The 15,259-nt window shown below is 41.0% G+C and overlaps 4 protein-coding genes across 7 annotated transcripts; 2 read left to right on the top strand and 2 right to left on the bottom strand.

Annotated features, from left to right (window-relative positions):
* The first annotated feature begins 2,234 nt into the window (after window positions 1–2,234).
* LOC117139863 (adenosine deaminase 2-A) lies at window positions 2,235–14,291 on the top strand. 2 transcript variants are annotated; one of them, XM_033302519.1, is made up of 4 exons: window positions 2,235–2,321; window positions 12,010–12,968; window positions 13,052–13,234; window positions 13,292–14,291. In XM_033302519.1, exons 2-4 carry the CDS (start codon window positions 12,117–12,119, stop codon window positions 13,916–13,918), a joined length of 1,662 nt encoding a protein of 553 aa, XP_033158410.1. In that variant the 5' UTR covers window positions 2,235–2,321; window positions 12,010–12,116; the 3' UTR covers window positions 13,919–14,291. The 2 variants fall into 2 exon arrangements, with proteins under 2 accessions (XP_033158410.1, XP_033158411.1); XM_033302520.1 differs by having other exon boundaries at window positions 2,238–2,321; window positions 12,014–12,968.
* LOC117139862 (adenosine deaminase 2) lies at window positions 2,239–12,003 on the top strand. The gene is made up of 4 exons (XM_033302518.1): window positions 2,239–2,321; window positions 9,331–10,449; window positions 10,603–10,785; window positions 10,845–12,003. The coding sequence occupies exons 2-4, from the start codon at window positions 9,553–9,555 to the stop codon at window positions 11,448–11,450; spliced, it is 1,686 nt and encodes a 561-aa protein (XP_033158409.1). The 5' UTR covers window positions 2,239–2,321; window positions 9,331–9,552; the 3' UTR covers window positions 11,451–12,003.
* On the bottom strand, window positions 3,530–6,746 carry LOC117139861. Of its 3 annotated transcripts, none has more exons than XM_033302515.1 (13): window positions 6,483–6,745; window positions 6,135–6,408; window positions 6,051–6,083; window positions 5,823–5,996; window positions 5,738–5,770; window positions 5,423–5,677; window positions 5,257–5,364; window positions 5,138–5,197; window positions 4,959–5,054; window positions 4,586–4,837; window positions 4,457–4,529; window positions 3,972–4,399; window positions 3,530–3,849 (listed from the first exon to the last, which is right to left on the bottom strand). In XM_033302515.1, the coding sequence occupies exons 2-13, from the start codon at window positions 6,228–6,230 to the stop codon at window positions 3,745–3,747; spliced, it is 1,713 nt and encodes a 570-aa protein (XP_033158406.1). In that variant the 5' UTR covers window positions 6,231–6,408; window positions 6,483–6,745; the 3' UTR covers window positions 3,530–3,744. The 3 variants fall into 3 exon arrangements, with proteins under 3 accessions (XP_033158406.1, XP_033158407.1, XP_033158408.1); XM_033302516.1 differs by having other exon boundaries at window positions 4,586–4,834; XM_033302517.1 differs by having other exon boundaries at window positions 3,743–3,865; window positions 6,483–6,746.
* Window positions 6,826–8,249, bottom strand: LOC117139864. Its single transcript, XM_033302521.1, has one exon. The coding sequence runs from the start codon at window positions 8,194–8,196 to the stop codon at window positions 6,967–6,969; it is 1,230 nt and encodes a 409-aa protein (XP_033158412.1). The 5' UTR covers window positions 8,197–8,249; the 3' UTR covers window positions 6,826–6,966.
* Window positions 14,292–15,259: the final 968 nt, after the last annotated feature.

Genomic DNA, 15,259 nt, shown 5'->3' with positions numbered 1-15,259 from the left:
TCAAACATACATACTACCGCAAAATGTTGCAAACTGGAAATTCACCCCATTATCAATGCAACTGGGCTGGTTAAGTTCCCATCGAATATCCCGATTTTGCCACACCCACTCGCCACCCACCGATTGCACTGATTATACAGCTAAACAATTTTGTATAGCGGTGGTCTTTTGTTTAGGCGACTAAACGAATTTTGTATCAGCTGTGCGCAAAGATCCGATTGCCACAAATTGGTTGCATAAACATATACTTTCTGGGTTACCGCAAAAATCACAGATTAATCACAGTAAAGCATTTCATAATCTTAGTGAAACTAAGCAGAGCTACATTTGACAATTTTGCAACGCATTCTAAATCATTCTTCAAATATTTACGCATTACTAATGTAAATGAACTTGGCTGCTCATTTTATTTTTGTTTGCGTTATTATGAGCTGTCTTAATTCACACATCCCTTGATTCCGCTATTTAATTGATCGATGATTGCATAAAACTCGAAAACAAAAAATATAAAGATAAGTTCGAACGGAACAATTAATCAATGAATCAGTGAATGTGAATAAAAAAAACTCGCTGATTGAAGTGCAGTCAGTACTGACGACTACCTTTCACTTGGTTTTAGGTTCTTCAAAAATAATTTGTCATAAAGTGCAGGGGCAATAGGTATAATTATATTATAGACACGGCGGCTGGGTGTTTCTAAGCCCTCGAGATTAGCACATGCCATAAATTCATTTGTGTCCACATAATCCATTCCTCACAAACACACCCGGCCATAACCGTAAAGACATTCATACATTAGCTCAGACAGTGCTCATGATCTGAATCAGCTTTACTCGGAAATTCTGGCCCAAAGCAATCGCTCTGTGAAAATTGCATGGGATGCAGTTATGAATTTATTTATGACTCTTGTTCTCCGAATGCCTGTGCTCGTGTTTACCTCTCCTTTGTCCTCCTCAGTTTTGTAATCCTTTTTAGAATTTTATTTGCTTTCCATATACACATTTAAACATTTGCACATCCATGACCAAAAATAGCAGAGCCAAAAATATATCTTTACTATCTGGGCAATGTGCAACACATTCGTTGTGAGACCATTAATTCAAACCTAAGGCAAATCACAGAAATTTTATTATAAACAAATTAACAGTTTGCACTGCATTCATTGTAAAGGGATTCATGAATGCACGGGATGTGTTAAAATTAGCTAAAGAAATCATGTCTCACAAATATTCTAATATTTATACTCTAATTGTATTAAACTTGGAAAACGTTTTGCATTGAAGAGATAGATACTTATTTCCTAGCACTTACCTATTAAAATTAATGATGCTACTCAAAATTAAAAACCTGCTTTTGTTTGTACTTTTGGGATTACAGATAAATAATTTTTAAACTTTTTCATGACAAAATATCACTAAAATTTTATAGATCTTTGCTATCTACGTGGGCAGATCTGTGTTCTTTCCCATAATTTGTTGTGAGATTTGCCACAGGATGAGTGGTCCAAACTTTTTATTCATTTTTTCCATTTCTCAAACAAATGCGTTTTGTTTATAAAACAAAAAAAAAAATTGCATATACAAGTACATTACCATTTGCGAAAATTGTCTGATTGAATAATTGGTGTTTTTGAATGGAATTTGAAAAAAGTGTGAGAAAAATATATACGTACCTTAAGAATGTTTTCGTTTATCATAAAACAAATAAATAATTAAAATGTTATTTTATACAATTTCATAATACATATACAAATATACGGAAATTTCTATTTATTTAGTTAAGCAATTTAAGATTTCTGATTAATTAAAGTATTAAACATTATTCTGAGCTTGTCGACGTAAGGAAACCGCCCAACAACTTTGATATTAATTGTAAATAAATATCCTTATCATAAATGCTTGCTATTCTTAATATTTAATTTTATGAAAAACATTTTTATGCATATGTGTGATTATGTATATGTGCAGAACATTAAAGACGACCCTCGTTTAGCCGCTTTCAGGCCGGTCTCTTGGTTTTAAATAGAGAACCGGAGCGAGAAAATTATCTTTATATTATCTGATTTTGCTGCCTTCTCATTATTTTCTAACCCACTGATAAAACACGAAGAAAGAAAACCAAGGGCTGATTGTGCAGCTAGCGATTGATTGAAGTCCGACGTCGACGTCGGCGCTCCGACGAGGGATCATAGAGGGAGGTTCTCCGGTTCCAGTTCGGGATCGTTGGAATCAGTCGTTGGGAGGCCTTTTTCGCGTGAAGATCGCGGCGAGGAAGTGCTCGGAATCTGGAATTTTCAGTCATATTGTGTGCCTGCGCTTGTGGTAAAGTTTCGTTTGATTATGTACATGGTGTTGAAATTAAATTAAAATATAATTAAAGACAGCCAGGAAATTTAGATTGTTAAATAACACTAGTAAAATATAGCTGCAACTCTGTTGATTATAAATATTGTTCAATGCAAAAAATATGCAAGACAAAGGGCATAAAAAACAAAGGAGTAAAAGTCGCATAATTGATTCGTTTATGCAAACTCTGCGAAATTAATCTATGAATATTCAACATGTTAAGCCATTTAAAACCAACAAAAACTTCAACCGATTGGCCATTTAACATTTTGTTTATTTGATTTAATTTCTTTGTTGTGTTTGCTTATTTGTTGTAAAATCAGCCTGCTGAATGAAAATCATTTAGATATTAAAAAAGAGCGTGCGGCGATGTCTTTGTGTTGTTGAGAACCACCAGCTGATTACTTATTTTTAACTCAGCTTTCTTTTATGTCCAAATTTTAGTTCTCTTTAGTTGTGTCTCTTAAAAAATGGAATGTTTCGGAGAGTGTGTTATCACACGTGATATATGTATGTACGTACTCACAATTTTGTGCTCAACGAACCAAAGACATTTTTCTTTTAGTGGTCTTTTATAGCTTTATTTTTAAAATTTTTAGTCTATTTAGTTTTTTTAATTTCTTATCTATTCATATTTGCTCTTTGATTTATTATTACACTTATTTATGCTTAACCACAATAACTAATAATATAAAATTACCTTATTGAAAGTTTACGTAGTAATAAATAAATGTGTTTATTCTTTTCCGGTAAGTTTTGTTTTTCGGCTACGCCCCCGTTGATTTTGGCAAAATGTTTACCGGTAATGCGTATTATTTATTATTGTTTTAAATCTTCTTCAGTGCACTGCTCTGAAAAGTATTTAATCTAATGATTTGCGTGAACAAAATTATAGTGGAAATTACGTAATTTATAACATTGCATTTGATCCATAAAAAGTAAACATTCAATTACCATATTTAAGCAGAGTCTGACGAATCCCTCTAAAGAGGTCGGACCATACCATAAAGATTATACGTGTATAGATTGCTCATTTCCAAGTCATTCATAAGTCTGATTAACTGCATAACAATTTGCCCTTATCGGTCAGAAGTTGTAATCCAATCTAAAGTATGGAAGTACAATCTAAAGTACCGAATGGAAGTGAATGGTTTTATAATATTCACTTCCTTGTCCTGACCGATAAATTTATAGATTAATTAGGGACTTTTTTGAAACTTTATTGTAGTGACTTCTGTTGGTATTAAGAATGGTTCAGTTGCAAAAAATAATAAATCACTCATATCTTGGTTCTGTTGATACGAAACGCACTACATTCATTAAAAATATTGTATCTCGAGCAAAGTGAAGTCCAGTGAAACGGATAAATGCATTTTTCCGATAAAAAATCCGTTTAAATTTACCGATGACTGGGCGTTGTTGTGGCTGAATAGGAATGGACTTTAATTCTTTCATCAAAGAGATTAGTTTCAAAGCGATTGATATGGGCATCAAAGGCGGAATCCTGTAAACAGAAAATTCTTATTCTATATTGCAATCGAATTGTGATGTAAATGAGCTACGATTACTTACGTTATGTGAGTAATGAATAAAAAATAGTGTATGCATTTTATAAACAATACTCACTCTTTCCATACTGCTGTGATACTCGATCTCGGCTTTCAGATAGGCAGCCACACTTCTATTGACTTCCGACTTAATTTTCGGACTAAAATGAGAATCAATGTCCTCAATAAATGTTGTCCGTGGACGCCTCGACCTGCGCTCCTTTGATTGATTTCTCAAGTCTCTATTTGCCCCCTCATTTCGATCCTTTTCTTTGCGGATCTCTGTGCGCTCGTGGTCGATGCGCAACTTGATTGCTTCTATCATGGTTATGGGATCCACCGGATATGGTTTCTCCGGAACTGGTCCTGCAAAAGCGATCTCCCTGGAGTACTCGTTGAAATTCTCACTTCCATCGAGACTGGCTTGTATAACGCCAGGACAATAGAGATCATTTACAAAGGTTTCGTGAAACTCGTTCTGAATGCGCTCAACCAAACGATCCTCAGCTTTTAAAGATTTAATCAGTTATATTGTTTTATTAGATTTAATTATAGTAAACCTACGTGTTCGAACGGGCACTCGCATTGAACGTCTTCCCACGGAAGAACTTCTCTTAGTTTTCTCCAGCAAAGTTGGCTATCAAAACAAGGATTATTTTAAATGGCTAGCTACCACGCAAATTATGAACTTACAGTCGAGCACGACCTCCCTGACACTAATTGAGACATTTCCAAAAAGCTTTGATTTCTGGAGGCAGACGTGCCTGCACAACAGGCATAGTTCTGACTATCTCCCATACTTTTGTCACAGGCAGTAGAGCCACGACTACAGCAACCATATTGACTTTTGGGGGAATCCGAGTAATATTTTGTATTCTTACTCATAGATTGTTCACAAGTGGATGCCTGATTCATAGAGACATCTTGGCAAATGCTTTGCGACTGCTTATAATGTACATTGATAAAGAAAAGGGTTAAAAAATGTAATTCGGATCTATTGTTTTACATGAGGCTTTTAAAAACCACATTCAAAAACACCAAATTTTGCTTGGATAATTAAACTTACATTTCTGAGATTCTGGTTCGCCTGTGTTTTACATCTAGCGTTTCGCAAAGTCTCTGGTGGCTGAAGATAACTTGTTTCATTAGTTGTGGTTTCGTACTAGATAGAAATTTAAAATTAAAAAAAAATTACATTAGAATGGTGATATTAAATGTCTTGATTTTTGGAAAATGACAACTTACCATCGTTTTATTGCGGACCATTTCTGGTGTTTGATCGCACTCAAGAATTGATCGTGAGGCCTTTTTGAAAGTATACAAAAATATTTAAACTTAGTAAGTACAAATAATTTTCTACATACATTTTGTTGCTGGCGAGAGTTGCATTTCTGACAATTTGGTTTTGTTTGCAGGCGGGATTGCTGGTCACGTTCATCTTGATTTATTCTCGTGCTATTGAGATCAGGTGCCTGTTTAAAGTGTTTAAAAATTGCATAGATTTAGAGACTTCGGATTTCGATAGCTTACAAATACAATAGGATCTTCATCTTCCAACCAAGATATATTCGCTTGATTCTGCTGCGTAGCTTGCTGTTGCTGATATTGCTGCTGTTGAATTTTTTGCAACAGCAATTGGCGTCTTTGAAACTCCCCATAGTTCATGCCAACTTGAGAACTATTATTCCAATCGATTGAGGTGTTATTTCTGCAGCTAGTAGCCGTATCATGATTATTGCTCTGATCGGCGGGACAACGGTTTCCTCTCGGTACTTTTAACTCACACTTTTGGTATTAGTATTTTAATATCAATTTACGAATATATTTGTTTACTTTTCAACATACCGGTGTATGCGGTTTGGTCCGTTTGACCGAGTGCTGAAATTTTATATTTTTAGAATGGCTTAAGTCTTTTAGTTTAGTCACTTACGTTGTGAGTGGTATTTTGATGATTAGACTTATCATTTCTATAATTGTACCTGGGGACGCTATGGGATCGGGAATGCTGAGATAAGTTGACTAGAGGTTGAAAGAGAGGTAAAGAATTTTGTGGAATCTGAATGGGTGTGCTATTATTCGGGCACTCCGGCATGTTGCAACATTGCTAAAATTCAAAGATTCGCATAAAAAATGTTTGTAAATAAGGAATTATACTCACATATTCATCGTCCTTGTTATAACTGGGCGAGAGCTGTAATTTAACATTATAATTTAGAAAGTATAGGTTTTTTTAATGAATTACCACATGCTGTGTCACTGGCGACTCTTTCTGTCTGCTGCCATCGAGGGTATGTTGGTATTGGGGTTCTTCAAATGGTTCAACAGGGTTGCGTGGCATTGAGAATCGACTAACGGTAGGACAGGGATCGAAGCTGTCGTCGTCGCTGATGGGATGCGTCCCTTGAGAAATCCTCTGGCTGGGATTTCGGGTTGAACTTGCTTCGTTCAGATCCTTCTGGTTTCCCAAAAACCGATTGAATGCCAAATATAGCTCATCGGGCAGCAGAACAGAATTCCTAACAATATCCACACATTCATTTTAGATTATAATCTGTTAATTATCAGACTTATCAAAGACTCCGATACTTACACACAGTCTAAAAAATCGGAGAACAGTTTTGATGATTTAAAATCAATTGGATGACCAAAAATATGTGTATAAGTGTGGTTATATTTAGAATAACTTAATTGGGTTCCAGAACTGTTGCAAAAATTGTATTTGCAATAACCTTTTAAATTCTGAATTTACATGGTATGTGCAAAGTTACAAAAGTTTTTTTGGAAATTGGTTGAACATTTTTGATAAGGAAGGTTGATGCTTGAGTACGATTTGAACTTTTGCTTTTCGTGTTTTGTCAACTGCGTTTTTACATGTAACCGAAATAAATTTCAACAAAATGCTATTTAAAATGTTTTACTTTGCTCTAATTTCAGAACATATTTATTGTTAAATATTGCTTAAAGAAATTACACCATGAGTACATGTTGACTTTAAATTCTCAGGGGCAGCACACGAGATTTATCTAATTTGCTGTTATTCGCTCCCTACATCAGCAATCCATTATCCTTTTGGCCTAATCCCTCATCGCTGTCATCTCTACGGTGCCCGCTTCCGTTTGTTCATTAGGCAAATGCAGCAATTTCAGCTCGACAAACGCCAAATCGTTTGTCTCAGCCGTATCCGCATCCGCACCCCTATCCGCTTCTAAATCCGCATCCGTGTTTGTCAGTTGGGGGGATGGACATCCGCCGGTCCGCTTCAAGTGGGCGTCCAGTTGTGCGAGGAATGTGGGCGTGGCATGTGCGTTACGCGTGAAATCCAATTCCCGCAAACTGGCCGCCTGGGTGGCTAGGAAGCGGAGGAGGGACCGCACGGCCTGCGGTCGCTGTGGCATCCACTTGACGCTCCCGTCCGCCACATCATAGTGCACCGTCAGCTGCGAGTGCCAGGCAAAGGATTGCAGGCGGAATACCTCCTCCACGTCGACGACTGGCAGGCAGTCATCCAGTCGACACTGCATACGGAGACCCACAATCCGACAATTGCGACCCCGAATTTGCTGCAGGCACGCGGACAAAGTTCCTGTGCCACTGCAATTCGCCTTGCCATCATTGTCCAGGTGCTCGGAATTTTGACACAGAAAAGCTGTCAATAGGCGCAGTCGGGGCAATTGAAAGATCTGAGAAACGCAGGCGGTAACCATACAAGCTGGTAGTTTCAGGATCTCCAGATTTCTGGGATACTGGTACCTCTGTTGGCTGCAGTTCCAACTAGAGCGCATTTCAAATGCTCTTAGGTTTTTAAGATTTTCAAACATGAAATCCACATCAAGGGGTGTTAAGCCCTCACACTCGCCAAGCTTAAGGTCCACCACATTGGGGCACAGGTGGGGGAGTCTCTGTATTACCAATGTATTGCTTTTCGTGAAACTAAGTATCTGCAAATGGGTGAGGCTTTGTCGCATCCGCTTGAGCCACTTCCGGCATCCTTCGCCGGTTCCTGGCAGGTTAATTAAGGCTCTTGTTCGCCAGCCTAAGTGATCCAATATTTGAGCCAACTCGTCGGGCTTTAGCAGGTTTAATTGCTGCTCCCGGCGAAAATCAAATAGCTTGGCGTATCTGTTGGACCACAATTGGAGTATCAAGCTCGAAAATCGCTCCTCTTGCACTGCCATCAGTCTCAGTTGGTCTCCCAGCGCTAGATGTTCGCAAATCATTAGCAGACAGTCGTCGTCCAGCTCCATTAGCCGCCGATTCCTGGGTGGCTCTCCGTGAGCAATGGTTATGCTCGTCTTGAATCGCATCCTATTCGATCTGCTGCAGCTGAGCAAGCCCGCTCGACTGAGCAGGAAGCGCGTGGCATGTGTCTGGCCGATTTCTGAGCTATATATGTCCATTGTCTGAACCCCCGTTATGTCTGAATCAGGGTCGCCTGCGGCGGTTGCATGTAATCGCAGCTGGCAGTGCGTGCAACCAGCGCATGTGTCCCCGATTATACAGATCTCGTGGCACAGTGGGGCAAGTGTTGCTCGAAAGGGGTAGGAGTATACGTATTATATATGTTATGCAATATATATACGATCTGTTACTACCACCATTTGAGGGTCAATTCTCTAATTAGTTAAACATAACAGATTGTAATTTGCCAAAAATATAAATTTTCTTGTTTTAGAACTTTATTTTAATTTGTTTGAGTAAATTTTTGCAATTATTTCTATGCTCTATTAATTGAGCTACAAACAATTACGTATTTTTTCACTATTGTTGTCCAGTGTAAGTTTATCTGACATACTAATGTAATTATTGACGTTGAAGAATATTTGAAAATAAATATGTAAATAATAAATACCTTCAAGCACACTGTAGCCACTGCACAATTGTAAGCACCACCCCCTTTTCCCTTCCCTCCTGGTGGTGGTCGATAAGTACAACCCCTGACAAACTTTCCACGGGTGAAGAGAGTTCTCAGAGCGATACTCTCTCTCAGATTGTGTATTATCGCTGTGTAGGCGAAAGGCAAAGAACATGAGATGGAGAGACCTCTTCAGCGAACAAATGGGAGTTGGTCTATTTTTATAAATCCCCCTCACAACTCGAACTACACATGTGGCCAAGGCCAAGGCGATATGATTACACATAGACGTTTATTGGAGACGGGGAGTTCAAATTTCAAGTGTTTCTGAATAACAGACCTGGATCGAAACAAATCACAATTGTTTTAAAATTCGATAATGGGACAGTCGTAAACAAAGCACTGCCATTACACTGACAACCGATAGGGCAATCTTTAAACCCTTTTTAGTGGATTTCCTTGTATTGTTACTAGCCAATAAAGACTGAAAAAAGTTTCTTCTGAAATCAGTTTGTTTTATGATAGTCATCATTCCAAATTGGTGGTATGTTACCATTTATTTTTAACGTGATTTATAATCTTAAAGGGCGTCTGTCTTCCGATCATTTTGACCTCACTGTTGAAAAGGAATCACAATATCCTTTGCGATTCGTCACTAAGTGGAGTGCAGTAATCATGTTACATGATGTTAACACTTGAATATTATGTCAGGTAAAATGTTTTGGTAAGCATATTAAGCATTTTAGGGCACAAAATTTAAAAAAATTGGTTTAGATCTCAAAATTATTTGACTTTATTAATCGCGGCAATGGGGGATGTGGAGTTTCAGGATGTCCAAGAGACAAGGCGCACTCCACAGAGTGCAATGAGAATGATCCGCATGGAACTCGACGAGGAGGAGAATCGCCGGCAAATGTCGACCAGTAAATATGGAGGCGTATGCTTTCACGTGGCCATAGCCGTGATGCTTTGTGTAATGGTGTTGGTGCTAATTTGTTCGGCTCCCCTTGGAGAAAACATGTCCAATCTTACGCCCGAGGAGCGGCACGCTCGCCTGAGGCAGATTTACGTTGAGAAAGAGCGCCGGCAGAGACTTGGCAGCGGGATGGGCTTGAGTCCGCTAGAGGAGGAGGCCAATGATCGGCTCATGGCCATTAGGCAGGTGGACGAGGAGTTTTATAATCTCTGGAGGAACTATCACTCCCAGCCACCGCCGTTTCTGAAACATCTGAACATCATCGATACGAATCTTTATGCGGCGCTTAAGAGCATGCCCAAGGGCGGACTCCTTCACGTCCACGATTCGGGAATGCTGAGAACGGAAGTCCTTATCGATTTGACATACCGCGATAACCTGTGGGTCTGCGTTAACATGGAACAGGGCTTCGAGGACTTCCGATTCTCCAGATACTTTCCTCACATCCCGCCCGCTGAGGACTACCAGTGCAATTGGATGCTGATGAGCAACTTCTTCCAGTTCGAGTCTCGGTTAGAACTTGAGAACAGGTTGAGGAAAATTCTCACTGTCCGGCCGGAGGGGTATAAGAGTTCCTCCGAGTTGGCGCGACACTTAAGACGCCACCAACGCATCATCCATGGACTGATCACATTCCGCCCGATCTGGAGTGAATTTATATTTACCATGCTGAGCGATTTCTATGCCGACGGGGTGCATTATGTAGAGCTGCGTTCCTCGCTGCCAATTGTAAGTGCGGATATGAGCTGGCGATAATCTAGCAACATTTATTCCAATCTGGAATATTTACTTCTTGGCATTATAAACTTCCTGAAAAGCAGTTAAAAATGCTTTCATAGCTTGGCAATCATTCAATTTTAAAATTTTTCCTTTCCCTTATAGATGTACGATCTGGATGGAAATAACTTTACTATTTTGGAAACGGCGGATGCCTTAGTTTCAGTATCGAATATTTTTAAGAATAGCTTCAAAGATTTCATCGGAATTAAGCTGATCTACGCTCCTTCTAGGAACTTAAATAACTGTCGCATGGATGAGTATTTGGAAAATGCACGTCTGCTTAAGGTAGTCAAAGATTTTGTCTTTAGCCCTTTGAATCCTTATTTAACCTTCATCCTCGACAGTTGCATTATCCGAATTTCTTTGCTGGATTTGATCTTAACACCTTTGGTGACGAGTGCAATTTACCACTTTTAGAAAATGTTACTCAACTGTTAAGGATCGGAAAAAATATTGACTTCTATTTCCATGCGGGAGAGTCCCGATGTCCGGATAGTTCCCGCCCAGATGCGAATCTTTTAGAGGCATTATTGTTGCAAAGTAAACGTATCGGGAATGCCGTGAATCTACCCTTTCATCCGGAGATTATGAAGGTCATGAAAAGGCTTAGTATAGCCGTGGAGATCTGTCCCCTGTCCAACCATTATCTGCAATATTTTAACGATTTTCGTCAACATCCGGCGGCGTATCTGATTGCCGCCGGATTTCCAATTGTAATTGGGTCGGACTATCCGTGTTTCTGGAACTCCGCCCCTCTGACCGACGACTTCTATGTGGCCTTCGTGGGCGTGATTAGTGGTTGGGGCAATTTGCGCCTCCTAAAGCAGTTTGCCCTCAATTCGTTTCTGTTTAGCTCCCTCAGCGAAACGGAGAAGAATATGGCCGTATCCAAGTGGCAGTGCAGCTGGAACCGATGGGTCAGAAACTTAGTCAATAGTAGTGGATACTAATAAGTAATTGTCGAATCATTAACAAAAATTGTATTAAAAAATTAATGGGCGAACAAAAAGGTGTTTACTAAGACATTTTAGCTATATTTTACTTTATGTATACAGCCAATTTTTACATAATTAACTACATAATGGAAAAACCTCTTTTATTCTTGGTATAATTAGGAGCAATTTAAGTTTTATATTCGTTTTAAATACGTATTTAGCTATGATAAGAGGCCTTAGTTCTTTATATGTATATGTAGAGCAACTTTTTCGGCTTTATCAATGCACAATTTAATAAGAATGGGTTATTTTGCCTTCGAGGGCATGGCTTTCCGGTTTATCGAGAGTGGCCAATAAAGTGACCAACAGCACGGCACTTGAATGTCAGGGATATAGCCATGGGCAGGGTTAGGTAATCTAATCGCCGGCTACTCGTAAATCAAGATGCCAGATTGGGCGATTGTGGTCGATTATCTGGATGGCAGGTTGCCAACCCAAACGCGCAATTATCGCCTCGAGATCCATTTGAACGCGTGTTAAATCAAAGATAATGCCGAACCGCCAATTGTTTCAGATAGGGCGCTACATCGAAACCAAAATCGGAGCTCCTCAATCGCCGCAGACGTCAGTTGCTGAGTGGACCTAGTCGCGATCGGACCCAAACGGAATCTACCGCTCATCATGTCGCCAGTCATCCGCCGTAATCTTATCGCCTGGCTAGCTTTGGGCCTGTGCGTCTGTCTTAGCTTCGGACCGGGTCCGGTGGAATCACGCACTCGCCCGAAGAACCAGGTTGATAGAAAGCTGTTGACGATCTACGGCAACACGCCCCACGTGGAAGCCCTTCTGGGTCCAGGTCGTCCCACGCCGGATACCTACAAGACGTTAAGAAGCGCCTTCTTCCGGTACGAGGAATCACGCTCATTGGGCCATGACCTGGAGCTAAACAGCAAGGAAATTAAGGCTAACGAAACCATTATGAAGGCCAAGTTAAATGAGTTTGACGAAGGCCTGGTAACCCCTCACCTCTTCAAGCCCTCACAGCACATATTTGATGTGTTGGACGGCATCCGGAACACCGATCTCTTCAAGCTGCTGAAAAAGATGCCCAAGGGCGCGGTTCTTCATGCCCACGATACGGCGCTCTGCAGCACAGCGGCCATCATCAACCTGACCTACTATGAGCATCTCTGGTCCTGCCAGCAGGATGGTGATCTTAGCGCCTCCGCCCTAAGGTTTTCCAAGGATAAGCCACAGGCCCTGAGTGACTGCGATTGGAGTCTGCTCTCCGATGTGCGAGCCAAGTACGGAGCTGACAAGGTCGACGACTATCTGGCCGAGAGGCTCACCCTGTATCCCACCAAGAAATTCGAGGACAACAACGCCGCCTGGTCCAAGTTCATGACCATTTTCAATCTGCTCGACGGTCTGGTGATGTACGCCCCCGTCTGGGCGGACTACTACTACAAAGCGCTGGAGGAGTTCTACGAAGATGGTGTTCTATACTTGGAATTCCGATCAGTTCTTCCCACGGTAAGTATATCAAAAACAATATATATTGGGCCTATACCGACAATAGTAATTTTTGTACACAACATTATTGCAATTTTCTGCAGCTATATGACATGGATGGAAATGAGTTTACTCCTATGGATACTGTGCGCATCTATGTGGAAACCTTGGAGAAGTTCAAGGAGGCTCATCCAGATTTCATTGGTTCAAGGATGATCTACGCTCCTATACGTAATACGAATGCTGAGGGCGTAACTGGCTATATCCAAACCCTTAAACAAATTAAGGTAAGCTTAAACCCTAAAGCTTAGATGCATGGTCCTAACATTTGATTCCATCGATAGGAAAAATACCCGGAATTCGTAGCTGGTTTCGATTTGGTGGGCCAGGAGGAGATGGGACGTCCTTTGAGGGACTTTGTCGACGAAATATTATCTATCCCCGAGGACATTGATTTCTACTTCCACGCCGGAGAAACAAACTGGTTCGGTTCCACTGTGGATGAGAACCTGATCGATGCCATTTTGCTGGGCACAAAGCGTATTGGTCATGGATTCGGACTGGTCAAGCATCCCGTGGTGCTGGACATGCTGAAAAAGCTGAATGTGGCCATTGAAGTGAACCCGATTTCGAATCAAGTGCTCCAGCTAGTCTCTGACTTCCGCAACCATCCGTGCTCCCACTTCTTCGCCGATGGCTATCCAGTGGTTATATCCTCGGATGATCCCTCCTTCTGGAAGGCCACTCCCCTGTCGCACGACTTCTATATCGCCTTCTTAGGAATTGCCTCGCAGCACTCCGACTTGCGTCTGCTGAAGAAGTTGGCCCTAAATTCCATTCAATACAGTTCGCTGACGGGAGACGCCCAGTTCGAGGCGTTGGAAAAGTGGCAGTTGAAATGGGACCAGTTCATCGCCGATGTCAATGATCCGAACTCCAACCGGGGATCCCCCAGTCAGCGGATCGATTGACTAGCACGGGTGGTGGCAGCGTTGCTGGTTGCGTTCTCTCTGATGACCTCCAACCTTTGGCGCTAGTCGAAATACACCCTCCGTCCGCTGCTCCTACCACTCCACTCCAACTCCACCACAGGCTGCAGCGGGTCTAATGCATCGCATCCTCATTCGCATCCACTCAGAGCCATATCCATGCCCACATCCTCAATATCTAACCATTTTTGTAAGCTAATCGTTATGGACTAGTCCTTAGTTAGATCTAGGCTAATACCTCTCTGTAAACCCATGAGATTCTGTCCCACGCCCCTAAAACTGTTCCAAGCTGAAATCCGCTGCTGCGCCGAAGAATCCGAGAGCAATAAAGAAACCGTTTTAGTCGTAGCCGAAATAAGAGTGCATGCAATTTATGTTCAAAGCTCAAAGAAGCCTGAACGTAATCGTAATGAGTTAGCCAGCCATGCGGTTGCGAATCACTCAGAGATGAGAACGTGAAGCGCACGAAGACTAAAATTGTTAAGGGGGAGTTACTTCCTTTTACATGCTAATTTCCTACTACAATAATACATTTGCATTTAAGCATGCTAGTAATATACATATTTACATGTGTCGTCTATAAGGAGTAAGAACCTACAAAATATGTAAACGTATTAAAGCCGCAGTGTAAATTGGCTATTGTTCGAAAAGTGACTTCCTTATCTTTTCTTATGGTAAAACCCAAAAAAATTATAAAATAAATACAACTAAAAATCTATAAAAACAGAAAAATCTATATTTCATAATCGAGTTACATAATAAACAAATCGGCGTTGCCCTGGCTATTAATCTTTTACCTCAACCTAGTCATTATCCTCAGTTTGCAGGCACGATGACATCTCCATTCGGGGAGTGCACTCAAGACTAAGCCCGCATAAATCTCTCATTGGCGGCGGGTGTGTCGAGTTCGCAGAAGAGTGGATGCGAATTTTAATGAATATGCGCTATATGGTCGTCGTGGTCCCGTCCACTTCCACTTCCACACCCGCCTCCAGTGCCACGTCCGCACATAACCACTCATCACTCGGCCTCCTTTGAGCCGGGGATCGAGCCATCCGAATCCTGCAAATGTTTCAATTTTACGTGCCACTGTTTAGTGCTGCGGCTGCCGGCACTGGGTTCGATTTTGATTTGGCTCCAGCCCGTAATGAGCGGTAGGAGTTTTATGGGCCGACGACGGATGCAGTCAGGTTGGGTCCTGCAAACATGTATGCGACCATAAAATTGATGGACCATCGCAAGAGTGTGTGGATGAGGCATTTGGTGCTGCCAGCTCAACTTATCAACGCATTGTGTTTGGCTTGAAATGGTACATTAGGAACT

The sequence above is a fragment of the Drosophila mauritiana genome, chromosome 3L (genome assembly GCF_004382145.1).
Source record: "Drosophila mauritiana strain mau12 chromosome 3L, ASM438214v1, whole genome shotgun sequence".
Lineage (NCBI taxonomy): Eukaryota > Metazoa > Arthropoda > Insecta > Diptera > Drosophilidae > Drosophila > Drosophila mauritiana.
Note: the sequence above shows the minus strand (reverse complement) of the source record. Positions and strands in the feature narration are given on the sequence as shown.